Here is a 27,401-nt window from a genome sequence, read left to right as displayed (position 1 = left end):
GGAAGCGAGTGGCATCACTGCCGCTGCGTTTCCTGTTGGCAGCAGAGAGCAGTTAAAAAAAAAAAAACAAAAGCTTTAGTAGGCAGCCGCCAGGGCAGAAAGAACTCCCAGGCGGTTCACGCGCCTTCCCTAGGCCGGTGTCCTGAGCCCCGGAGCCTCTGGAACGGAAAAACGGGAGAGACCAGCTCTCCTGAGCCGCGGCCCGGAGCACACCATCCGCCAGCGCGGAGAGAAGGCTCCGCGCGCCCACGCGGGGCCCCAGCTCCCTCCTGGGCTCGGCTGACCCGGGGGCGGCGGTCACCATGACCGCGCCCGCTCCCCGCCGCCTGGTCGGGGGACCACAAGGCACCTGGCTGCTGTGCGGCCTCTTGCTGTGCGGCCTGTGCGGCCTGGGGATGGCGGGCTCCGCGGGGACCCCGCAGCCCTGCCAGGCGCCCCAGCAGTGGGAGGGACGCCAGGTGCTGTACCAGCAGAGCAGCGGGCACAACAGCCGCGCCCTGCTGTCCTACGACGGGCTCAACAAGCGCGTGCGGGTGCTGGACGAGAGGAAGGCGCTGATCCCCTGTAAGAGGTAGGCGGCTGGGAAGGGCATGCCTGGGGGCCAGGGGCTCTCCAGGTCAGGGCTTGGCACCTCTGTTAGACCTCCAGCTGCTCCAGGCTCCTCTCTACCCCCAAGAACTTTATAGTGGCACTTGAGGGCGGCATGGTCTGCCCAGCAAGCCAGAGGCAGGCAAAGAAAGGACTCAGCAAGGGCAGCATGGAAAAGCCATGCAGCCTAAGTCCAGATTAGTCCCGAGGCTTCTCTCGCTGAGTCAGGCTCTTGGCACCTGGAGCCCCCTGCAGCCTAGGGCGTGTGTTTTTCTAAAAGTCACTTACAAGGGACATACATAATATTTAATATTAAAAAAGTTACATTTGTTTATAATTTAAAAAATAAATGACACTGTGTGTGTGTGTGTGTGTGTGTGTGTGTGTGTGTGTGGGTGGGTGTTTGTCCCTCCCAGTGTAGAGGCCGGAGGACAGCTTGGAATTGGTTCTCTCCTCCAGTCCACCACGTGAATCATCGTACAACACTGTAAAAAGTGTGGGGAAATGATTTTTAAAACTTCCTCACAACTCATTACCCTATTACAATATTAAAAATTTTTCTTTACACCTTTTTTCTTTCGAAAAATTACTTAAAACTCCCGTTAGATATATGTACCGCCACCTCAAAACTGAACTGACGTTAGAACATGTGTGCTACCACCTTAAGACTCCACTTGGATGTAAGTGCTGTCACCTTTTACTTATTTTCCTCACTTGTCAATGTATTAATTGTATCTTACTTTTATTGATCACGACACTTGCAGAATGGGAGGACATGCTAGCACACATAGGCGCGCACGCACAAGCAAACAAATGGTAGTCAGTTCAGCTTTCTATTTTGTGATGATAGAAGACACTTTTCTAGAACGTCACTTTGCTTCTGGCCCCTTTAAGACCTAGTTTCTAATTTAAGATCGCCAACTGTCTCTCCCACTCCTCCCCCCTCCCCATAGCCTTCCTTTATCTCCCAGTGTATTTCATGCAGTCACCCTGGTGTCTCTCCACGGCGCTTGCACCACAAGGCGATACAATGAATGGCCATGGTGTAAGACCCCAGTGGGCAGTAAGGTTGATGGTAAATGGAACCATTAGCTTTAGCACAGAACCGTTTTCACCTAGAAGCATCTGCTGTTGAAGTGTTGGGCTTTTCGGCTAAAATATGGAAAAGACAGAACTTTCCAAACCACCACCTCAGGGTGCAAGACCACCCATTGCCAAATGCAGGAGAAAGAAGCACCTTACTCTTGGATTCTGCTTTTGAGGATTCAACAAACCATGGAGAGAAAATACGTGACATCACATTACATGTACTGAGCACATGCATCCTACTTTTCTTCTTACCATTGTTCTTTAAACAATAAAGAACTCATTTGAATAACATTTATGTTTGTTATTGTAAACAACCCAGAATATATGGAAGGGTATTTATAAGCTGTGTCCAATTTTTTTTTCATACTTAGGTTAGGGATATGAGCGTCTGTGGATTTTGCTACCCATAGAGGCCCTGGCTCCAATCCTCCTTGGATATATAGGGACAGGTTTATTTACATCAGTGCCTGGAAGGCATGACACAGCAGTGTCTCTATGGAAGATTCAGAGAGTGTGCAAAGACTTTCAAGAACATGAAAGAAGCATGAATTCCTACATCTATAATATACTATGTTCATATTAATTCAGTAAGATTTTGTTGATGGCAGATATTGTATTAATTATGAATGGAATGGGTTCTGATTTTCAGGGAAGTAATAGTCTAAGGATGGAGTCTTGTAAAATAATTATCCCTGTGTGGTAAGATGATGAGGGATTAGCAGAGGAGTGATGAATACGGCTATGGTGAATATATAACTGGGCTTCCTGGAGAAGGTGATATCCAAAATTAATGGCTCCCAAACACCTAAGTGAATCCACCGGGGGTGACTGACATGTAGAAAAAAACAAAACAAAACAAAACAAAACAAAAAAAACTTTGTCAGGGGCCAATACCACATAACAAGCTTCTTATGTTGTCAACTGGGAAATTAAAAGTATATTCTAAGTATCAAGTATATTCTAAGACCAGCAAACCAGTCACTATGAAGAATAAAGGCCCAGAGTGGTGAAAGGCCATGCTGAAGGAGTTTCAACAGCAGAATGCTATCATTAGGTAGCATAAAGATCACAGGGTGTGTAATTGAGCTTTCATTCTCAAGTGGTCTACAAAAACTAGAGCAATACAGAGTAAGTGAAGGTTCAAACACTCAAGCCATTTAGTAGAGAAACTTCAGATGTAAAGAAAACTGGGCAGATGGCTACGCTAGGGAAGCGTTACAGGGTTAGTGAGATACAAGTGATCAGAGACAGCGGGGTGTGAAAAAAAAGGGAGGAGCCCAGCAAGTTGCCAGTATTGGCACCCAGAGATAACTGTACTGGTAGCACTGAACAGGGATTGCTCTCTCCACTCAGAGAAAGGTGGGACACTACTCTTTAAGCATATTTATGATGACTATACAGGGGTTACCTGTTGGTGAGTAGATGTGGTTAATATGGGCTGAAATGATCAGAGTTCACTGCCATTGCTAAGGAATGTAACCAGGAGAAGATGGAGGATTCGTTCTTACCCAAAGAGTGTTAAAACTGTTTAAGGAATTTGTCTGTATAGTCAGATATACCTAGGCCTAAGTCTGGTTTCTGAAAGTGAGCTTTTGAAAATTACTGTAGCTTTATGAGAGTCAGTTTCCTCTTTTAAAAACCGGAATGGGAATACTTATAGCAACCAATTTATTAGAAGACTGTGAGGATTCTATAAGCTAAACTACGTGGAGCATATACTACATTATCTCATGCTATAGTCTGAGAAGGTGTTTAGTGAGTGGTCATAGGTGGCTCCCCTGGCACCCACCACCATCACCTTGGTGAATTTAATTTCCTATTTTCTAGACTCTGACAGACCCTCTGAACTCACACTCTTGATTGAGCAGCACACACAAATATCCTCTCTCTGGGAACTGACTCAGTGCAAAGACTCAAATGCTAAACTATATTTCAACAAGTTTCATAGCTGGCATGGAGACCAGTAGTATCAAATCCACAGAGATAGACTAGATCATTCTCTCCTTGAATTCAAAACTATGTGAGAAGCCAAATTATGATCAGGAGGTTATGAGGAAAGAGTTGGAGCAAATACATGAACAAAGGCCTGGTGATTGTTCTAGGCTCAGTTTTATGCACAACATTGAGCTTCCCACCACCGATATAATATTTAATAATTATTAGGTTGTATGGGCTAGTTTCCATTTGTTTGTTTTTGTCAACTTGAAACAAGCTAATATCTGTTGGTGTTGTAGGTTTTCCTCCCAGCTCCATGCTCCAGGGACTTATTACATATTTATAAACACTTAGATGTTATAGCTAGGCTCTTCTCTGACTAGCTCATAACTTAAAATAATCCATTATACTAACCCAAATTTTACCACATGGCTGATTACCTATGTTCAAGTACCTTGCATCTGTCCTCCTTACATCTTGACTGGAGAATTTCCCACATATGGCTCTATCCCAGAATCTTTTCTGACTGCTGAATGTCCCATCTCCTATTTTCTGCCTATGCTGTAGACCATCGGATTTTTTTATTGACAGGTATTGCATCCATACAATACATAAGATATTCTCCCAACAAATATTTGGGAAGAGGAGAACTCAGTTGAGAAAATTCCCACACCAGATTGATCTGTGGTGCATTTTCTTGATTGATGATTGATGCAGGAAGGCTCAGCTCACTGGAGGCAGGGCCACCACTCGGCAGGTGGTCTTGGGTGATATAATAAGTCATATTGAGAAAACCATGGGAAGAAAGCCAATAAACAGTGTTCCTCCGTGTCTAATGCTTCACTTCCTGCTTTCGGGTCCTTTCCTTGAGTTCCTACACTGATTTTGAAAATGGTCTATGATATATAAATGTACAATAAAACAACCTTTTCCTTCCCATATTGCTTTTGATCATGTTGTTTTTATCATATCAATTGAAATATCAAGCCAGAAATTTATACAAGGAGTAGGATATTGATGAGATAGACCTGACTATGTTTTTGGAAGAATTGCAATGGCATTTGAACTTTGGGCTGGAAAAGCCATTGGGTGCTCAGAGTGTAATGAGATATTATGGAAACTTAGAACATAATGTGGAGAAAAGTGTAGACAATGTTGGCCTGGGTTGTGAAGTTTTTAGATGAAAGTTTGAGAGTTCTTTAAAGGCTCTGTGGCTGGTCAATATTTTGAATTAATAGCAACTAAAGTGAAACCTCTCCTTCTTTGTTGGTACAATTGTTACTTGTCAGCTGAGGCTGAAAAATCAGCCGTGATTAAGAAGAGACCAGCATCATTGAAGCAAAATTTCCTCAGCAACATTTCTTAAGGTTCAACACAGGAACAGTGGTCCAAAGGGGGCCAAGGTTGTATCTCATGCTGGCCACCTAACTTAGTAATATACAAGAGTTTTTCAGGCTGTACTGGTTTGTGAAGGCATGATGGGGTCCTGAAGAACAGCTAAGGTTTGGCACTATGAAAGACCAGGAGAGGCCACTGGTGAAGGCTTAGCCCCAGTTATGATAGAAACTCCAGGATTAAAGAGATCATGGAGAAAAGTTGCAGCTCAACACCACGTGGGAGGGTCAGAGTCCTTGAAGAGATCCTGTTGGTGAAGGTACAGCCAACCCACTTGCAGTAGTGTTTGGAAGATGTCAGCACCATAGGGCGGCTGACAAAGATAGTGACAAATGTGGAATGGAGGTAGACTGAACCTATGAGACAGGTTGTGTGTGTTGCCATTGGCAGAGGTGGAGATATGGAGGAACCCAGGAGATCATGAAATCTATGAATGAATCCCAGATGTCTTTTTATACAGTTGCATTTTAGTTTTGCCTTAATCTGGTTGTAACTGTGCCCTGGCTTCTGCTTTCAGAAATAAGAAATGTGTAACTTTTTATTTTTTATTTTTTTCAGGAGCTCACAGTTAAGAGAGTTTGGAATTTTACAAAGACTTTGGAATTTTAGAGAGATAAGAGTTATTAGAGAGGCTTGGAACTTTGAAAGAGCTTTTAAATATTTTAAAGAGGCTGAACTTGTAAGTTGTGTAAGTTTTTGTGGGACTTTTAAATTAAATTAATATTAACATCACATCTTGGGGACAAATAAGAAAGGAAAGGTTGTAGTTGAATAGTGATATATTTGTGTGTCAAGTTGGCAGGGGTCAATTGTGCTGGCTGGGTTTTCTCAATTTGACACAAGCTAAAGTCATTTGAGAAGAGGGAACCTCAGTTGATCAAATGCCCATCACCAAATTTCTTTGTGGGACATTCTCTTGATTTAATGGTTAATAAAGGAGGGACCAGCTCATTGGGGGTTGTGCCATCCCTGAGAAGGTCGTCCTAGGTGGTACAAAAAAAGTGGGCTAAAGAAGCCACGAAGGAGCAAGCCAGTAAGCAACACTCAATTCATGGCCTCTTGCAAGCAACATGGCCTCTTGCTTCTGGGTTCCTGCTCTGAGTTCCTGCCCTGACTTCCCTGGTTGATGGGTTACAAGGGGTGAGCTGAAATAAATCCTTTCCTCCCCAAGTTGCTTTTGGTCATGGCGTTTTACCACAGCAATAGAAACCCCAACTAAGATACATGAGAAGTTGAAGATAAAACAATGCATTTCTTTTTACAATTTTGATACCTCCTATTATCTGCTATTCTGGATTCCTCCTATCCTGAACAGAACACAGGTTGGCACCATTCTGGCATGAGTCAGGAAGTCTCATTCCTTCATAACTTAATAACTAATTATTGTGTGTTTCAGACATGTACACTATGCTTAAACCACAGTCCCAGTCTGGCTGGCCTAGATTTCTGGTCCTTCTGGGGCAACCCCATTTCTCTGTCTTCTTACCATCATGTGATGGTTTCACGGTATGGCTTGTAGAAGGCAGTTGCAATCTACTTCTTCCCAAGTGTTTGACTGGGTTTTCTCTCACAGTCCTGTTCCTACATCAGGGGCAGAAAAGAGTGTTTAGTGCATAAATGCATTTTACATTCATTAAATGTAGATTTGTTGGTACAAACTCGAAATGGTTTCAAATAACAGCAGTATGGCCAAGAAACCAGATGTTATTTGGAAAAAAAAATATGGATGGTTGTCTCTTTGTATTTACTAGTAAGTTGAGATGTAAGTGTAGAATTGGATCAACTTCTTAAGAGCTCCGTCCTTTTCCAGATAGTTATGGAAAATCCCAGCGACAGTTAGCGGGGAATGACTAGGATTTTCCAGGATCTCTGTTCCCTGAGATGATGGAAAAGATTAAAACACTTCATGAGCTTCAGATAAGACAAGCCTGGATCAGGAATGGGAAATATTAGCAATTGATACTATTTTGTTTTCCTGTTCCAGCTGTCTCTTCTGATTTCTGGATTAAACTCATGGGGATTATGTGGGGAAGGTTGAAGGAGAGGCAAGCTGATTATTTTTGTAATTCAGCCAATACGGTGATCTTTATGTCAGGGGAGCAGAGTAGATGTGAGCGAATCTTGCAGGGCACCAGCCACATACTCCTGCTTGCTGATGGTGGCTTCAGATTAATGAAGCTACACACGTGGAGGGCAGACTCACTGAATGAACACACATGGATATGATATTTTAATAGGCCACTCAAGGGTTGATATTCCATGTTTGATCAGAACTTTTTATTTTATAAGTGGTGAAAAGTATGTCACAGATGAGGTAGCAAGTGAATTCTCATTCAAGTAGTGATTAACTCATGTCTGTCTTAGTCATTCCCAGAGACCAGAATAGCATTTGTCTTCTCTGCTCTTCCATGAAACTAACCACATGTATTGAAAACTGTAGGGAATGATGTTAGACAGCCATAGGGTGTTGATCTTTTGATTTCAGTGATGCCTAGTTTCTAAGTAGTTTTCGCTTAGGAGATACAGGATTGCCAATCATATCAGTGCTTCTGTTACATCAAATTGTTTCTATCATAGTGTGGCAAACTTGAAATAGATTCTAAAAATGTTTCACCCTGTTTTTTTTGTTTTGTTTTGTTGTGTGTGTGTGTGTAATTTTAAGCTTCTTTCGATCCCCTTCCTTTTATTTAAATGTGTCCTCATGAGCAAAAGAAAAAATGACCATTTAATGCTTTGGCCCTGAGCCCAGAACCCACTTCTCCTCCCTGGCACTCCATTATCATAAGAATTGGATGGGATTGCTTATAGGAAAGGTCCTTCAAGACCAGTTCTTATGTGTTTGAGAATGAAGATAACGCTTCTTTCCCAAACGCAGTATCTTACTTTGTTTTGAAATTATCTCCTGCTTACATTTATGGTACAAAGAGGGTTTTCTTTTAATCTCTAAACCGTTGGGGAGTTCGTTGGCAACTAAGCATGCTCTTGACCTTTAGATACCCCAGTCTGTGCTTCTAATAAGCAAGGGCATTCTCTGTACCTTCAGCACAACTATGAATCAGAAAGTCAACACTGGCTCTATTTTGCCATCTGGAACCCAGGTATCTCCAGGTTTTGTTGGTTAACTTTTCTGTGCTCTTTACAGCAAAAGAATACAGTTTAAATTTAAGCATGACATTGGGGTACTGTGTCTCTGGTACCTTGCTGTCTAGAACAATTCCCAAGGTCTTTCTTGCAGCTGGTATTTGGTGTTTTGTTCAGTGTTCCTCTGTTGCTTCATATTTGCCTTTGAGTTACTCAGCATGAAGTGTCTTAAAGCTAGCACTGTTTGTATTCCACTGTTGTATGTAGGACCACTCTATCCACATAGTATTGTCTGTCACATTGCATCACCATCAAGTGCCACCTTTTTGCTTTATTATTAATAAGTAATTTTTTGGGGAAGATTTTTTTTTTTACATCTAGTTCATTCCAATTCTTCATCAAACTTTAAACTTACTTATTTGTTTAAAGTACAAATATACTTCAGAACAGACTCAAGGATCTCACTGCATTTTTTTTGTTTGTTTTGCTTTGCTTTCTCAGTTTGCCAGAGGAGCCTCTCCCAGATGGCTTTGATAGTTTTTAGAACATTTCTTATTCTTTTGAGGCACAGTAAGATATTCCACAATCACCTGTTATTTCCCATGGAATAAGATGCTTCACGAGAAGTCCTAGTCACTGATATTGGAGAAAAACAGTTGGAGGTCCAAATCTGTAGTCTAGTTATGCTCATTGCTCTCAAGTGGTACTGTTCCCAGGCTTGCTCAGTGGAAAAAACAAGGGGCTTTAACATACACACACACACACACACACACACACACCACATACACACAAACATGTGCTCAGGCACTTTCTCATCCACTCATCCACAGATATGCTCACGTTCAAACCTTTGCCTCTAAATTTCCAATCCTTATCCATGGAGGTATATCAGTGGGTGTTTTCCATTCCAGTTCAGCATAACATGGTACATTCCCCTCCTGTCCCCATCAAGTTTGTAGTTCTCCTTTCACACAACAAATGAACAAGACCTCATCCTCAGATTCACTGAAAACCAATTGTACAGCTAAGGTGTTTCCTCCCCACAGTGATTCCTGCCTCGCTGAGGCTCAGCCCCCCAGAGCAACCTTACAGAAACCTGCATTTGGCCTCTTTAATGGCAGTAGTCTGTATTGTTCAGGCAGAGGTAGAGGAAAGGCAAGTTACGTTTTTTTTCTAGGTATTTGTTTTGTCTTTAATTCATCAACCTGGCGTCATTGTCACTGTAGACCTGCAGAGAAAGAGAGTCTCTAAGTCTTGGGAGGGGGGGAGTATGAGCACTCTTGTGCATGGATTGGACTTTAATTTCAAGAAGGCATGACTTCAAGGCTTGAGCATGACTCTTTCCTTGACGCGTGCTCTCTCTCTTCATCTCTGATGACTAGAAATGGTGTTTTGTTTTATTAACTCAGGAAAATGCACTGCTTTTGGTATCTTAAGCCTCACAGAATAGGCCATGTTGATGTGAAATGCTATTTTCTTTAAAAAAAAATGAGAGACTTTATTGGAAGAACTGAAGTTTGCTTTAAGAGGTTCTAGAGATATTGGAGTTCAAAGGTGGAGAAATAGAAATGGGCAGTGAATAAAAGGAATAAAATAACCAAGCAGAGTTAGGGAAAATCAAGAAAAACTTATGAATGGAAGTCAGAGGTGGTCACCATGCTGTTCTGGAAACATCTTTTTTTTTTTTCAATGACTTTGAGCTGTTTCTTCATAATTCTGACCTTAAAGAAGGTGGTCAAGGGCCACATGCCCAGAGACCTGAAAATATGCCACCAATTAGTGGTTTATTTTTCCTGGAAATAAAGGGGTAGTCTTATATTTCCCAATTCCAGTAAAAACTTATCATTTCTCCCTTCATAAATTTTTATTTTACCCATCTTTAATGAAAAAGAGTCTCATGAAGAATAACAGTCGAAACCTCATTTTCCCCTTCTATTTAAAGTGTAGCTCACCCTAGGGCCAATTTCTGTCACACTAGGCTCTCTCCAGCATATCCAATCAAACTGTCACGTGGCTCCATGGAGGATATTCTGGGCAGGACCAGGAGCTCCAAATTCCTCTCAGCTCTTCTTTCATCTCCAACTCTCCCACTCAGCACATCCCCCATCCGGGTGTCCCCTTCTACTTGCCTTTCATCACACCTCCTTCCTAGTGTTTCTCAGTATTTAAAAATTATTTCTTTATTTACGTACTTATTTAGTATCTATTTGTGTGTGTACACATGTTCACATGTGTGCTTGTGTATGCATGTGGAAGCCAGTGGTCAATGTTGGATGTATTCCTCAGTTCCTCATTGGAGCGCCTGGATTTCCCCAGACTGGCTGTCAGTGCTTCTCCTGTCTCTGTCTCCCTAGAAACTGGGATTATAAGCGTGTGCCACCACGGCCAGCTTTTACATAGGTGTTGGGGATCTGGCCCCAGGTCTTCATACTTCCAGAATGAGCACTTTACCAATCCATCCCTCTCTTCAGACTCTGCCGCTTTCATCTTCTTAGTCTGTTTGCTCTTCTTGCTCCCTGCACTGTTAATGATGAAAAAGGTCTAGGGCTGGACATTCCGTCTCTTTACTTTTTGTCTAAACCCTCTGTCTTGGTGATGTCATGTGAGTCATAGCTTTAAATGTCACCTCTTCTTGGGGGTCACCCACGTGTTTAGTTCCTGTCTGGAGATCTTTCCTGACCTCTGCACTAACAGATCCATCTGCCTGATTGATGTTTTCTTTTGGAATCTATGGACTTTGTGAACTTACCATGTCCAAAAATGAATGTTTCCTCTGCATATAATCAAATTAGCACAAACCAAACTCAAACCAAAGAAACAAACACATAAATAAACTAAACAACCCCCTTCTTTTTTGTTGTTGTTTTTGTTTTTTGAAACAGTTTCTCTGGGTAGACTTGGCTGTCCTAGACTCACTTTATATACCAGGCTAACCTCAAACTCATAGAGATCCTCCTGCTTCTGCCTCCCTTAGTGTTTGGATTACAGGCATGTGCCACTGTGCCCAGCTAACACATCCCTTCTTTAACTTAGGTACAAAAACTCTGGTTGGTCGTTGTAATCATTCTTCTCTCTTGCCGAAGGGCAGGTTATAAATCCAACTAATTCTGATTTCAAAAGATACTCAGAATCTGATCACACCTTCTCTGTTATCCTAACCTCAACCATCACTGTCTCTTTCATGGATTTTTGTAATATCCTTCTGTTATACCCATGCCTTTCCTCTGGCCTCCTTTACTCTGTTTTCAAGCATGATAACCTAAGTAATTGTGTTCAGATAAATGCATTGGCTCTTTCCACTTAACCGGGAAGACTTTCTTTCCAGAACTACTCCACTATTGAATGTTTTCTCTTCCCTTTCAGTATCCTCATATGCTCATATGTCTTATGCAGTCAAGATATTGGTCACCACCTAATATTCTGTAATATTTTTTGTTGCTCTATCAACTACCTTGCCCCACATGGAGACTGTGAGGTCGGGGATTTCTGTATGGTTTTGCAACCTCTCCAGTGTCTTAGGATAGAACCTGAAATCATTTGAACCAGTTAGTAAGGAAATGAGTGATTGTGATACTCTATACTCGTGATAGAAGGATATCTCAAAGAGACAATAGTAAAAATAGTCCAGAAGTTCTTATGGAACACATTTACTGCTGCGACACTTGAATATATGAGGAGATTTTTATAGCTCCCACAGGCTGCATCCTGTAGTGGACACTATGTCATCACTGGCTGCTTCACAGATGTAGTACTTCTGATTCTGTCATCATTGAGCTCCCGGTTCCTCCTCAAAATCTAGCCAACCATATTCTTACAGGGGCCTCCGTAACTACTCAGTACAATCCTCCCTACTGGGCCCTCCCCATCATATCCCATGCTCCCTTCCTCGGCTCCTGTCATTGTCTGCTATTGTCTCATCAGCTAACTTGCCTACCCTTCATGCTAGCTGTCTTCTCTGAAGTGAGGTATATGTTTGGAGCCCCTGTATTAAGGAGTTCTGGGCAGAGAGTAAGTTTCAATAAATATGTGTCAAGGACAAATGTGATAATAAATATATGATATGTGTCATTTTATGAATTTGTATTATTGGTATTATAGATGTCCTTGACAGAAAAATTTAGACAATTGTAAAAGCAAATAAAATAAGAATCATCCACTCCTAGTCCTTCAGCCAGAATCCACAACCCTAACACATATGCTTCCTGTTGTTTTTTTTTTCTATTTCTGTGTTTACATTTTTAAAGTGAAGAATATAGGGCTAAGCTTTAGCTCAGCTTAGAAGGCCTATATTACGTGTGTCTAATTCCCAACCCTGTTACAATAAAATGGAAATATACAATGCAGTTTTTAAATGTAAAAAGTCGTTATTCATGGTGCTCTTGCTGCTGAGTGATAATCAAGCGCTAGCTAAAGACACCACATAATTTACTTAGGCAATCCCTTATCACGGCACCACATTTCCTTACCTCTGTTTTTAACCAGTATAACTGACAGTAAAATATGTAGCCTCATATTTTCATGCAACGTATATTAAATATTTTAATTTACTTTGGGTAAGTTTCTAGATATTAAAACAATAGGAATTGGCTTGCACGTTTTTAGAGTTTGCAACAATGAAGTGAGTTCACTTTCGGGAAGGTTGTTCTCTATATATATACTCTGACCGGCAGAATATGAGTATCTGGCTTTCCACATTATGAGGAGTCTATGTGTAGCAACATGTGGTACTATAACAAGAAATAGATGGTCAGAATGGCACACCTGGGGCAATGTCACACTGTTTGGCGTGGATCCTTCTGGGGCTAGTGGGGTTGACTCTGGAAGGCTTCTGCTTTAACAAGGACATTGACCATTTAATCTGTGAATAAAACATGGCCACCTTGGTGATTCATAGAACATGACATTGCCTTCACTATCCTGAAGTGTGTTTGGATGGATAATGATGCATGATTCTTTTAATATTGTACCTGAGCTTGCAAATGCTTGCAGGGATGGCTGTGACGAATGAAGCAGGCCATCTGCATGGGCTGCACAGCTTCTGAAGCATTCATTTTGTCTCTTGATGAGTCACCTGTTGGGTCTCCTGGAATCTCGAGTCCTGCTGCCTGGAGTGCCTCAGTGGGATGCCGATGGATCATGGAGTTAAGATGGAGAAAGGCGCACTTGCCTTCTGAGGGAGATACTGAGCTTCATTGGAGTCTCCAGAAAAAGTCCACAGAGGAAGCTGGTGAGAATGTGGAATCCAGTGTGGGAGGATGGAAGTTCCCTGGCAGGCGAAAGAGCACAGTGGATGCTGAATGATCCAGACATCCTCGGAGTAAAGAATTCTGAAGCAAGAACCTACCCCAGCCTTAACGTCTACAGAGATGCCCTGTTGGGTGCTAGGCTCAGCAATGTTCTATATTTTGTAGGCATGGGAGGTCTTCATTTCAAAACCACATCCTCTGTCTGTCCACCCTGACAACACTGTGTGATCGTGAGCAGTGGTTCTACTGCTAGCTTCAGGTCTGGCTTTGTGGGCTCTCGGGACTCAGAGAATCCACCAGTGTGAGATCTCAACTCTCCTTCAGGAGTTGAAAAAGAAACTTTGGGGCCCTGGCTTTTCTAACCTCAGAAAGTTTCCTATTGAACAAGGATGGTATTTATTTAAGTCCCACTTAATGCATTGGGAGGAATTTAAAGTGCATTGCATGTTTGTCAGCTCTCCTCTTTCACCATCTAGCTTCTGAAAGGTCAACTCCTTCACTTGTTGGCACACCAAGGGGCTTTTGTAGTGTGTGTATGCTCGAAGACATGTAAGGAGGTTGGTCATGTTGCCCTCTCTCTGCAAGAGAGGCATGAACCATGAACTCCGTCTGTTGTTCACCGAAATGTCTTCCATGTTTTCTTCTTGGTCTAGACTCTGCTTTGATTCATGGTCCACTCAGCTAAGGAATTTACGCACTTTTTCCATAGAGAGTACTGTGGTTGTTTATTTATGTCAGAGAATATCAATGTCTGAGAGGATTTATTTGTTGATGTTGTGTACTGGTAGTTATAGATAAATAAAATTTGAGGAGGAAGAGTTATCTTTTTGTTTAATTTTTTTGTGACATTCAGAGCACTAGAAGTGAAGTCTTTTACCATACTAATTTTAGTTTTGTGGTATGTGTGCGTGTATGCATGTGGGTGGACCTAGGTAGAGGCTAGACGGAGGTTAACATTAGATTTCTTTCTCAAGCTCTCTCTTCTCACTCTCCTCTCTCTCTTTCTCTCTCCCTCCTCTCTTCCTCTGTCCTTCTTTCTTTCTTTCTTTCTTTCTTTCTTTCTTTCTTTCTTTCTTTCGTTCTTTCTTTCTTATTTTTGAGACATTGTCTGTCATTGTACCTGGGTCTCTCCCATATGCCTAGAGTGCCAACCCAGAAAGATGTAGGGATCCTCCTGTCTCTGTTCTCAGCATGGGATCTCACACTCCCCTGGGCTCAGCTTTTTAGGACAGGAACTGGGAACTGAACCCAGGTCTTTATTCTTGCATAGCAAGCATTTCACCAATTTAGCTATCTCTTCAGCCCTGAGTTTAGTTTTAATATGCTTTTCTCTGCCATTTTGAACTTTTTTCTATTTTTCTTGAATTTGATGTCTAACACTATAAAAATTTTAAATTCATTTCTTGTTTAAATTAAAGTTTTCAGTTTTCTGGATTGAGCCCAATGACTTTCATATGCTAGCAACTGCTCTGCCTTTGAGCTACCCAGCTCTGTCTCCCTATCTCCTATTTCTAGAAATTTAATCTTGTTTCCTTCCTGTTCTTTGGATAGTATCTGTACTTATTTTGTCTCTATTACATGCATTTTCAACGTTTCTTATTTTGTTTTTAAGTTTTTTCATCTATTTTTTTGTTTTTAAATTTCTGTTACCTAAATAATACCTTGTAAGCCTCCTCTTCCTTCTCTTCTTCCTCCTCCTCCTCCTCACCATCATCTTTTACTTCCTCTTTTTCTTCTCTGGATTAGCTTATACTAACTCCATTGCATTTTTGTCTTGATTTTCTTTTTTAAAAGTGTTCCACTAAATATTCTCTGAAAGTGTGAATGTAAGCTTCTGCTCCAGCCTGATGAGAAAGGACACTTACCTACTGAAAAGTTCAGGGTTGATTGCAAGCCCAGTCTCACCCTCCTTCCTTTCCCCTGTGCCATAGCTGTAGAAAACAGCATGCTCCATGACACTGTGGGATCCTCAGTAATGAGACCATTCCTTTGAGTGTCTGTAACTAGCTTGAACTGTTGCCTTGAGGAAAAAATACTGTGTCTCCCATCAGATGAAAGAATAGTCTTTCTTCTACACGTTGCCAGTATCCATCAGGCTGTATTTTTGGAAGAGAAAGAACTTCAAGTTTTTGAGCTTTTTTTTTTTTCTCTTTCTCTTTTGAACTAGTGTCTAAATACTGAAGGTCTGTCACCTATGGCTTCTTACATTACACACATAAATTATACTTTGATTTAACTTTCCCTCAGAGTGCATTCTTAAGTAATCTAATTTTCTTTTAGTTCCATGTGATTGGCAGAAAGTCAACAGTGAATTTTCCAAGTGTTTTTCTTTTTTGTGTCTCGTAATTACTGTAGGGTGTAACTCACACTTCATGTATGCCAGAATGCAAGTGGATGGAGCTCAGACTTTTTCTCTTGAGAATTAGAAGATTACTAATCTAGTATATTGCATGTTAAACAAATCCAAGATTTGACCAGTATCTTCCATAAAAGCCAAAGTCCTTTTGTAATCAAAATATATCAGTTCACTCCCTTGTCTGTGATTTAGTGTGTCTGAAGTGGCCACATATTTATGAGTGGATGAGCAATCGCTGCTTCCTTTGTGGAGAGTAAGATGGGGCATAGCATTAGAGAATGGGAATAAGTTTAATAGATGAGCAGACTTTGAGTCTAATCCTGGCCCTGGTATTCATTACTAAGTTATAACCTAAAATGCACATATTGTAATATGCTTCTAAGAATGCAAGTGCTAGTGACAGTCAGCTGTCTGACTTTGCCAGACTGTAGACTCTATCTCAGACCTTTTTCCTTTTTACTGAGTACCCTAATTCCAGCCAGAAAATAATTTCATTATTTCACTATTAAACCAGTAGCTAGCTAGATTAAATCACTCCCAGGCTAGACTTCATATTCTAGAGTCTAAGATTACCCAAATGCTTGTGCATTGCTCATTCTGTGGGCAGAAAGACTCTCGTACGACTTCCATCAGGGTCAATATACAGTGTGTGTGAAACAGGGTTTTAACTACCCCATTAGTGATGCTGAACAGTTGTCAGAAAAGCTGACACTACTTTTGTCAGAGATTTGCTGCTCAGAACCCTTTGGATATAGTTGTGACACATATTCCTAAGTTTCATGCAGAAGTTTCTTCAAAACCCTAGGCTTTCTTCTGTCCATTGCTATTCCCTCTCTAGGATGTTGTTTCTGAGTTGCCAGTGACACATTGACATAAAAGCACCATCTGTTATCCATCTACATTCAAAAACAGCAGGTGCATACAGTAGAATTGACATACAGTAGAATGGGACAGATTCTTCTCTTGTTTTCTGAGAGAAATCTCCAGTAGTCCTTTTTTTTATTCATAGGTTTTCCTAAGATCTGCCAAATCCAATTATACTCCTAGTTCAAAAGGCAACTAATAATGTAGTCTATGATTCCCACAGCTTTCACTTTAAGAGGAAGGTGAGGGGAAGAAGCAGAAATGCCGATGGTACCTCTTATGAAGGTATTAGTCATAGCAGTCAGAATTGTCTCTCCATCTTTCCTTCTCCCCTACATCAACTAACCTTTCTTTGCTACATTGTAAGTTATTTTACCTGTGCAAGTTAGATGAATAATTTCTTCATTGTATATTATCTAGTGACAGTATAAACAAATCTGATCATTGTTTTCCACGATAGCAATGATGGCTCATTTGTCAACCATGTAATATCCGTTGTTGCCATCATCTTCATAAAGGCGCTCTGAAAATTAAATCCTTGGAACACTCTTAGATATTAAAAATAAGGAGACTAAAATTGTGACCAGACAACCCAGGGCTAGTAAGTAGTGTGTCTGGGTTTCATGGCCTAAGCTTTCTGCCAGGCCTTTCACTTTGTTCATAAGCTTTTCACCAAAGTAAAACATTAGTGAGTTTTCCCACTTTTCTAATAGCATAGCCTCTAGTAATACTCCCCTGCAGAGGCATGTGCAAGCCTTCATATCTGGTTAAAAACTCTAAGACCTATTTGGGGGAAGCTGTAATAGCTCAGAAAAGGGATGTTCCTATGATCCAGCAATCCCTCTATATTTTCATTAGAGATATTTAATACAAGAAGGTAAACAAAGTATAACCTCCAACATACAGTTAGCACCACTGATATCAACAAAACTGTGGGCATAATTTAATTGGCAGTGAATTGGGAACCAGCTCATGATCTATCTATCTGTCTATCTATCTATCTATCTATCTATCTATCTATCTATCTATCTATCTGTCTGATAAATGGGAATCTGTTAAAAGTATTGTGATTTCCCTTACAAATATTATATAGCTGTTGATTAAAAATTCCTTACTAGCAAATAGAGTCCAATAGTACATTAAAAAATAAAGCACAACCAAGAGACATTTATCAGAAGGATGCAAGAATAGTGTCTTTTACGTAAATCTCAACACATCCAAGACAAGGTGCACATGAGAATATTCCTAGCCTGATGGAAAGACAATTGATCACATTCAATAAAAATGATTGATAGAAAGTAGTTTGGAGGAAATGACACCACTTTCTTACCATGATAAATAATACCGTGTATTTTAATAGTGAGGCCGTAGTCTTTCTCCCACTCTGCTAAGAAGGAAGGACACCCATCAACCTATCACTTCTACTCTCTTTACTGATGTTTGTTTTGTAGTCAGAATAGTCAGAGAAGGTGCCTAGAGTATGAGAGTGGAGAAAGAGAAATGAAACATCCTTTTCAAGGAAACGGAGGTAGTCAGTTTTGAAAATAAGGATTGAGACCAAATTCAACAATCCAGGAAGATGGCAAAGTAAAAAATTAACAATAAAAACTTGTAATCCTCATCTGTGTATGTAAATAATGATGCGCTATAAACTTAATGGGCAACAAAAGACAAAACAAAAGATAAAAAGAAATTAAAAGAAATGTGAAAACTTGTTAGGAAATATTTATTATTACTAACTCATAAAAATCAAAAGTAGGCACACATATTTGGAGGATAAGATGACTTTACATGGTATTCTTCTAGCAGGAATATATACATTTAACTCAAACAAGATAAAATTGTCAGCTTAAGAGTTGGTTGATTTGAGCTAAACAGTTAATTCTAAATTTTATTTGGAAAAAAACGCTAGATTCCTAAATATTTAGTAAAACTCTGACAAAAAGGAAACAATAGTTGATGCATGCTCTGAGTGTTTCTAGATAGGTCAAGGTGGTTCTGGTGAACAGACATGCAATAGCAGAAGAGAGCCAGGAAGTGGATCCAGGTACAGATGGAGACTGAGGCCATGGTGGAGATTCAATCTCACATCATCAAGGAAAGATGGGCTGTTCAACAGTGTTCTTGGGGCAATAGTAACATAATAAAATTAGTTTTTTAGATATTAGAGCATGTATAAAAGTACTGAGTATAAGTTCTGAATATAAGAGGAAAAACAGGTAAAGAGGGCATGGAGTCATCCCTTTATAAACACAAAGTCATGGATTTGTTCTTTTTAAATGAACAAATTCAGAAGCAATAAAAGAAATCTTATTTAAATTGTAAAAATTATTTTCATTGTAAAACTATATATAGCCAAGAACATCTGTAACTAAGACATAAAAAGCAAAATAATTAAAAAAAAACATGGAAAATTGGAGATTAAAAAGTCACTAAGCTTGAGAGCAGGTTGTTGTTTTTCAGGTTGTTGTTTTTCAGGTAAGGGAGATGTTGCTTTGACAGGCGACAATCTGTTTAACTGCCCTGTGTGAATGAAAACCGTCCCACTTGTCAGAAGGCAGGAGCCTGGCTTATGTAGTATGATGTCTAAATACGTCTGTGACCTCCTAGACTGTGCACTGTGTAGGCGTCTCAGGCATCACACTTTAAGTTTGTATCGTATTTTATAAGGACATTATACTCTCTTTTTAAACCTCTAAAACATAGCCTTGGGATTCTGATTCCTAAGCTGCTTATCAGATGGGCACAGATACACATTTGGCAGCATCCTCCATTGGCAGAACTGTAAAGAAAGCAGGCACTCATGTGTTGCTGGTGAAAGCGCAGAACAGCATAGTCTACTGGAGAGAAATCTGGTACCGTTTAAAACAATCACTGGTATTCTTACCTTTTGACCTGGGCGCTCTGTTTCGGATGACGCTGCATCTCCCAAACAGCAGAGAACAAAGTCATTCGGTGTGGTGCTGTTGTCCATGTAAAAAATAGTAACAAACCAAGAAAAAAATAAGATGGAAGCCGATGAAAAGTGTTGGCCAGAAGGGGTCTGGGGAAGTAGGGGAGATATTAGGGTAGGAGAGAGATTCCCCTCAGTATGTTTCTCTAGAGAATATTGAGTTTCAAAGCAGGATGCTTTACCATGTTTAAATAATAGAATTAAGCCAAAGGAGAGACGTGTAGAGTTCCTAAATTTAGCACAAACTGAAACAAATGAAGCTGACCGTTAATAACCAGGAAGTCTGACTGCACAGCGAGGTGGCTTACTGCGTGGGAGCATTTTTGCACAGTATTGATCCCAACAAACTCCAGTCTAAGGACCCAAATCCTGTGATGAAATCCTAACTTTTTTGCACATTTTTATTTCATAATAGTTTTGATTATAGTATAAAGTTTGTACATCACTTTGTTAATAATTTTGGAAACAGGTTTTTTATTTTAATTGAAGAGATAGATAAATATAAAAACAATGAAGAAAACTTACAATATTAAATTTCAACTGGACATAGCAATATGAATTTATGATTTTGTAAACATAAGAGGCTCTGATTGCTGAAAGGCCATCCCAGCAATATCATCTATTGCCCATGCTGGTTTCTATGTGGCTTCCTATCAAGTCTGACTAGGAGAGCCCACAGTGAGCCTGAGACACTTGCTATCTCAGAAACTCACCAAGCATTCAAAGATCGGCGGGGTTATATGAGCAGACACTGGTTGGAATGAAGTCTTAGTGGCTAACCAGGAGACAGTGTTTACACACTAATATACGGGGACTTGAGAGCAGCGTGATCCTGCACAGATTAGGCAGCGTACACGGATGTCATTTATCTAAGTACATCAACCTCTATTGAAATTATTGATTCAGGAAATGTTATCTAAAATTGCCCGCTCAAGGCTGCCATGATATCAAAATAGATAACGGCACTTGCCACTAAGCCTGGCCGCTTACTTTTTCTCACTGGAATTTGTATGGTGGAGGAGCAGACCAACTCCAGCAAGTTTTCCTCCTCTGACCTCTACAGAAGCGTGGACTTGCACTGACAAGCTCTACTCGGTCTCGGTACGGTCTCGGTCTCGGTCTCTCTTTCTCTCTCACACATTTTTGCAAGCTGTTCATGAACAATAAATAAGATAAATACATCTAAAAATTTAGAAGCACCTTATAGGCAATTAAAATTAAAACCGACCCTGGATAACACGATCTTCCTAACATCACAAAGTGTCACTCAAAATGATGGCTAGTTACTAATGGAGCCATCTGTATTATCACGTATCTTGGCAGTCAAAGTCAGCAACATAACAGTGAGAAAACGAACCACTTGTTCTCTGTCATGACAATACTGGAAGCACATACGTCGCCACTGGTATGTTTCTTCCAAGCATCTTGAGCTAAATTCTCATCAAGCCTTAGACCCAGTATCATTTGTGGGAGTGACAGAAACTAGAAGCACAAGTTCACTGATACCCAAGAAGCTGTTCAGGAAATCCAGAAAAGAAATGCAATATGGTGACACTCAAAGGGTGTTCAGTGTGGATGCTCCAGTTGGAGCCCATTTGTCACTAGACTATAGAAATGGTCATTGTTCTAAACTTTGCATTGCTGTTCTACATGCTGTCACCATGACACCCTCCTTCACTGGTCACAAAGCAGCAGGGCCACTGGCTGGACTGAAACCTCTGGAGCTATGAGCCAAGGCGCTTTTCTTTCTCACAAGTTGTTGACTAAGACCTTTGCCATGCAACAGAAAGCTGGTTAAACAGAACTCCTGTTTTGGGCTCTATAAGGAATCCATTTCATTATCAGAAATGAGCACTGGTCCTGAGCAGCACAAAGTCAAAAATGAAGCTTTATAAGAACAAAGGAAGGTTGTCATAACCATTTTCTGAGCACCTCAGAAAATAATGCAGTTGTTGGGACCCCAGCCTGCTGGTTCCTTCTTCTTGCCAGTTTGTTCTTCAGTCTTACTCATTTCACATAGTGGAAATCATCCACACAGCTTCTGATTTCACATATGAAGGTTCAGTTACACAGAGAGCCTGACCAGTAGGCCCCCGGTCCCAATTCTACACATCCAGGGCAATCTGGATGACATACTAGGTCACACGTTCTCATATTGGATAGTAAGCCCTGGTGAGGGTGGCAAGGTCTGTAGGGGAGATATGGATGTTAGAGTGGAGTTGTAGGGTTGATAGGAGTGGTCTCAAGAAACAATCCCCACATACATGGATATGAGTTTTTCAGGAGAAAATTATCACAATTTGAACACTGTACTCCTGGGAAATATATAGCATGATGCTAACAGTGAGGAGAAATGATTCAGCTGTATACATCTGGGGGTACACAGCAGTGTTTCTTGGGTGGCCAACTTGTCATGAAAAGCACAGTAGGATAGTATTTGCTTATGTGCAGAGGTTCTTATATTTATTCGTGGACTGTGTCTCAAATTTGTTGTTGATATCTCTAAATTCAGTCAATGAATGTTTAGGCTCTATTGTGTTGGAGAGTTAGCTGATTATGAGATAATACTGGCATTCCAACCCCACACTTCAAAAAGCTTATTCATGGTGGGCCCTGCATGCGGATCATAAGAGATTAGCTCCACTTAAAATGATGTTCATGTGTGTGGTATGTTGTGAATGTATGGTGTATATATTTGTTAGTGTTCACACCTGTGGAGTCCAGAGGTGGACCCTGGGTACCTTTCTTTGGCCGCTCTGCACTTTGGTTTGAGATCAGGTCTATCACTGAACCTGAAACCTAATGACTCAGCTCTGCTGACTGGCCAATGAACTTCAGGAACCCATCTGCATCACCCAGTGCTGGAGATGCAGGAATCCATTGACATGCTCATTTTTATGTGGATGCTGGGGATTCATCATGCTTATATAACAAGCATCTTTGACCACTGAACCATCTCTGTAGCCCAACATTAGCTCACTGATTAAGCAATATTTTATTGCACATTTAATGCCTTTTTTTTGTCTTTCTACATTTACTCCCATCTTTATTTGCATGTAATCTTTTCATTTGTTGTTGGGTTTTTTCCCCCTCCTAAGCTGGTTTATATCTTTTCTGGAATAAGCAGGATATATGTTAATATATAAAATGAGGTCATGATCCTATGTTTATACTACCTTATAGTAACTCAAAGTTCAATGCTAATCATGATACTGTTTTGAAAAAAAAATAGATAACATTATTGATAATGCTTTATTGTGAAGAAAATGATTTCATGCTCTGACATGGAGCAGAGAGCATGCATCATGCATCAGCATGCTCTGTGGGGTGTAAGGCTTATGAAGCAAAGGTCATTGATTGGTCACCCATTTTCCCTGTGGTGTTGGGACTGAACCCATGCCAGGAGGTGCTGTGTCGCTTAGTTATACTCCCAGCTCACAGTGAGCAGTCTCCTTTCACTTCTGAAAAAGCTTTCTCTAAGGTCTTGGCTTCTTTACCCATTTTGCTCAACAGCAACAATGGCCTGAGTTTTGAACTGACTGTGAACCCAGAAGCTCTACAAAGAGCCAAGATTGCCTAGCTTTAAGCGGTACAACACAGCATTCCTAGAGATATCTGGCTCAGATATAGATGCTTACATCTATATCTGAGACACCTTCCTTTCACCCTGTAGGCAGGATGTATGAAGTCTCTAGAGGAGATAGCATGTAGGCATGCTTGTTCTGTGAGTCATTTACTCTGGAGGTTCCTCAGCCTTTGTCCTTGCTGCCCCAGACTGCACAGGCTATACGCAGAGTACCTTCCGTCAAGAGACCAAATCACTCATGAAGGTTGTCCAGGCAGTGGGTTCAGGTGTTTTGTCTATCTGTCTGCATTGAGTTCTGTCTTTCAGGATATTTTTGTAATTCCTTGATTTAATTCTACAGGAACTCAACAGAGGGGAGTCTTTCTTTGTCCTACCAAACAAATCACTGTAAGCCAGCTGTGGGACCCACAGTCCTTCTCATGCCGGGAGCCTAAGCGTGGGTTCTAGCACGCAGTGGTTCATACATAAGAACTTACTTCATGAACAGTCAAGTTTAACTTCTACGTTTTTCTTTTTTCCGCAGTTGGGTGGTTTTGGTGAAAATAAAGCTTATAAAGAACAAATGATCTGCAATCATCTTAAAGTAATTTATTTGATAAATTTTGTCAAAGATATTTGGGCTCTATGCCGATGAAAGACATGCTTGTTTTTAACATAGAAGTCCTCACCTATTTTCTTTACTCCATATTTCAGATTATTTGAATACATTTTGCTCTATAAGGATGGAGTGATGTTTCAGATTGAACAAGCCACCAAACAGTGTGCAAAGATCCCCCTGATGGAACCTTGGGATCCTCTCGACATTCCCCAGAATTCTACCTTTGAAGATCAGTATTCCATCGGGGGCCCTCAGGAGCAAATCACAGTCCAGGAGTGGTCCGACAGAAAGACAGCCCGATCCTGTAAGGATGGAAAGGATTCGCACATTGCATCTCAGGGTGTATGCTGGGGAAAATTGTCTTCTAAGTCCCACAAGGAATGTAGTTGTTAGGGAAAGTCCTATGTTTCGTTGAGTTTTTTAAAGGCCACAGAAGACCCCTTGTGTACTTTGCAAGTATGTGTAACTGCTTTTTTATTAGGTTGTTGAAACACCTCCATCTTCTAGTATCACTTGCATGCCTCTGTCACTTTGGAGCTTATGAATTCACCCTTTGCTATAGACTTTTCATAATTTCCATGAGGACTAGTGACCTAAAAGGAACTCTTTCCAGTAATACTCCTGAATTAGGTACCTACATTTCCTTTCCCACCATCACTTCTTAAAGTCAGAATGTCCAGACCTGTTTCATTATTCTAAGTGCGAGCAGGCCTGCTTGGATACAAAACAATTCCTTTTAATTCTGGGATTGTGTTGAGACATCTAGAGTAGACATTCTGTCTGTGAGAAACAGTATGTCACTTAACTAAAATGTTACACATAAAATTGCCATACGGTCCAGGGCATCCAATTCTGAATATATACTCAAAGGAATGATGGTAGAAACTCATACAGTTATTTGTATATCCCTATTTATAGTGGCTTCGTTCCTAACACCAAACTATTGGAAACAACTCAGACATGATCAGCAGATAAGTAGATAAACAAAATATGATACTACAGTAGAATAGTTTTCATCCTTTGAAAGGAAGGAAATCCTGGCATGTGTGGTAACATGAATAAATCTTGAGGCCATTATGTAAAGGGAAATAAGCCAGTCAAAAATGATAAATACTGTGTGCATGAAGTACCCAAATCTCTCAGATAGTTGGTAGCACGCTGGTTGCAAGGTATTGGAGGAGGAGAAGATGGGAAGCCACTGAAGAGGTAAGAGTTTTCAGTTTGGGAAAGCAGCAAGGTTAGTGATGACGATGGTTGTAAAACAATGTGAATGCCTCCAAGAATGCATCCTTGAACTAAGTTAAAGAGTCAGTTTTATGTCAGTTGTATTCTAACACAGACACACACACACACACAGGAATTTTGCCTGTCTTCTCTCTGAAAAGGTCAACTTTCTTCCTCTTCAGATGAAACCTGGATCGGCGTTTATACGGCCAAGGATTGTTATCCAGTCCAGGAGACCTTCATCAGAAATTACACTGTGGTCCTGTCCACACGGTTTTTTGATGTGCAGCTAGGTATTAAGGACCCCTCTGTGTTCACCCCACCAAGCACGTGCCAGAGAGCGCAGCCAGAGAAGATGAGTGAGGACTGCTCCTTGTGAACTTGCAGGGGCAGAAGCGACAACCTCAGCTCTTGGAAATGGATTAGAGATGGTTTGGATGCAATTCTTCACTGGAAATAAAAATAATTTTAAGAAAATTAACCCTGATGTGGACTTCCCTGTACATCTGACCTTGGCCGCTCACTCTATTTTCAGATGGAACTTGAGTGGAGAAATTGTGGCGGTCTCCACTGTAGCAGGGACACTTTGCACACAGCTAATGCCCGTTTGAGGCTGTCCTTTCTGTGTGCAGATGTGTTGTCAGTGTAGCAGGGTAGGAAGGGGTGGGGTGGGGCCAGCATAAAGAGTTTGCCTCTGCAGGGATTAATACTTTATTATTGTGAATCGAAGGAGAAAATAAAATGTAGGATGACTTTGTTCAGTTCTCTCCTTTCAGAGAAAGTCCCTTGTTTGTCTACACCAGAGTAGCTACAGTTCCCACTGATCCCATCCTTGTCTTTGGCTGCTATGAAATGACCCTTTAAGATTCCTTCTAGGCTTGAATTTTGTGGCATTGCCCTATGGATGTAGCTATTCTGTAACGAAGCAGAAGTTTATAATACAAAGTAATGATTTCTCTGAAAGGAAAGGCAAGTTTTGAATGGGAGGCTTGGACAGTCTTAGTATTTACATGAGAAAGATGGAATGAGAGCCGTGTGTGTGCTGCTTTCTGTGTAAGAGTGCTGATTGCTGTGATGAGCCTTCATGGATTTCCTAGCAGGCGGCCAGGCTTCTAAAACAGCACTGAACTGGGAGGCCCTCAAGTCAGGGTCAAGACTGCTCTTCTACCTTAACTCCTTTAAGTATTAAATGCACTAGGCTAATAGCCCTTGCCTTGTCTTGCCTGGAACTCTATTGCACTACAACTGTGTCTATGTAACTTCTGCTCATGCTTCCAAGGTGAGCTCACATGTGAGCTGCTCCCAAGCCTAAATTCATTGCACCTTGCAGCTTGGCATGCCTTGCTCACAATACTCATTACGCTCTGTGAGAATTCCCTGGAAACTGCCCTTCGCTATCCTGACTAAGAGCCCCTTGAGTACGGGTACCGTGTTCTGTTTACCTTAATATCTCCAGCACCAAGCAAGTGCCCGGCACGTAGTCAGTGCCTTAACCTTGGTAGAGAGGAGCTCATCAGCTCTGCTAGTGTTTGATTTCTTCATCTTTTAAACAGGGTTGGTTTTGGGGTTGCTAAGGAGACTTCCAGTAATACAACCTACTATTCTAGATTCTTTTATCTCTGTGTTTCATTTAGCCATGTATCATCTTTTGTTATCAAGAGAAATGTGTGATGCTTGCTGTATGCTAAAAAAAAATTCTATATTGTCATTTATCTATACAATTAAATAGTTTCAATGACAGCTCACAAATCACTCTTTGATGTGTCTGTTTTTGTAATAAATATGGATGAACTGAATTATAAGGAAGAGAAAACCCTTCTGTAATAAGTAAATGAAGCACTTCCCATAATAAAAACCAGATTGGCTACCTTCTCTTCAGAGCCTGCGAAGTCACATCTGAAAAGTCTGGTTTTCAGTTGCCTGGGTCCGAAGGAAGGAAGCTTCAAAGACTGTTTTGCACAGTTTTTCTCCCTCAGTACTCACCACTGATCAGGAGACCAGGTAACATCGTCGTGTAGTTCTTACAATTACCACTTGTATCCATCTTCTCGGCTACTTCTCGGTCTGGATTCTTGATATCCTTGGCTCTGGGAGGAATATTTATAATAACTACACTTTCTCTTGTCTGTTTCCTAGAATCCACACAGTTCTCATTTATCTGTAGTGCGTTCATAATTATAAACCAAGGTCAATCACCTGCCCTCTACAGTAGCTAAGCTGCTCCCTGAAACTTCAAAGGAGACTGAAGGACAGCCAAGAACCAAGAAGAAAGACAGGGCCACATTCCAGGAATGCCACCCTATAAAGAATTTGTGGCAGCATGTGCCTACTTCCCATATCCCCGCCCACAGAATGGCCTTTGTCCAGTCCAAACCACATATCGCTGCCTGGCCCTGTGACTCTGGCCACATCTCAGGCCATATCCACAATCAAAGCAGAAAGTAAAACTTACTCACGGACACAGAAAATGAGTGTGTTTTCCTTTT

At 40.9% G+C, this 27,401-nt stretch overlaps 1 protein-coding gene across 1 annotated transcript; it reads left to right on the top strand.

The window, feature by feature from the left end:
• Nucleotides 1–26,664, top strand: Epdr1 (ependymin related 1). Its single transcript, XM_021646307.2, has 3 exons — nucleotides 1–571; nucleotides 23,787–23,995; nucleotides 25,098–26,664. The coding sequence occupies exons 1-3, from the start codon at nucleotides 303–305 to the stop codon at nucleotides 25,292–25,294; spliced, it is 675 nt and encodes a 224-aa protein (XP_021501982.1). The 5' UTR covers nucleotides 1–302; the 3' UTR covers nucleotides 25,295–26,664.
• Nucleotides 26,665–27,401: the final 737 nt, after the last annotated feature.

Source organism: Meriones unguiculatus, chromosome 19 (assembly GCF_030254825.1).
Source record: "Meriones unguiculatus strain TT.TT164.6M chromosome 19, Bangor_MerUng_6.1, whole genome shotgun sequence".
In the NCBI taxonomy this organism is placed as follows: Eukaryota; Metazoa; Chordata; class Mammalia; order Rodentia; family Muridae; genus Meriones; species Meriones unguiculatus.
The sequence above is the reverse complement of the archived record's forward strand: the minus strand, read 5'-3'. Positions and strand labels throughout refer to the sequence as shown.

Bases quoted from the DNA above. Each gene is read 5' to 3' on its own strand.
- Epdr1 (XM_021646307.2), top strand. From the start codon at position 303: ATGACCGCGCCCGCTCCCCGCCGCCTGGTCGGGGGACCACAAGGCACC. The intron at 572-23,786 runs GTAGGCGGCTGG...TCCATATTTCAG, and splicing joins GCGCTGATCCCCTGTAAGAG to ATTATTTGAATACATTTTGC. The intron at 23,996-25,097 runs GTAAGGATGGAA...CTTCCTCTTCAG, and splicing joins CAGAAAGACAGCCCGATCCT to ATGAAACCTGGATCGGCGTT.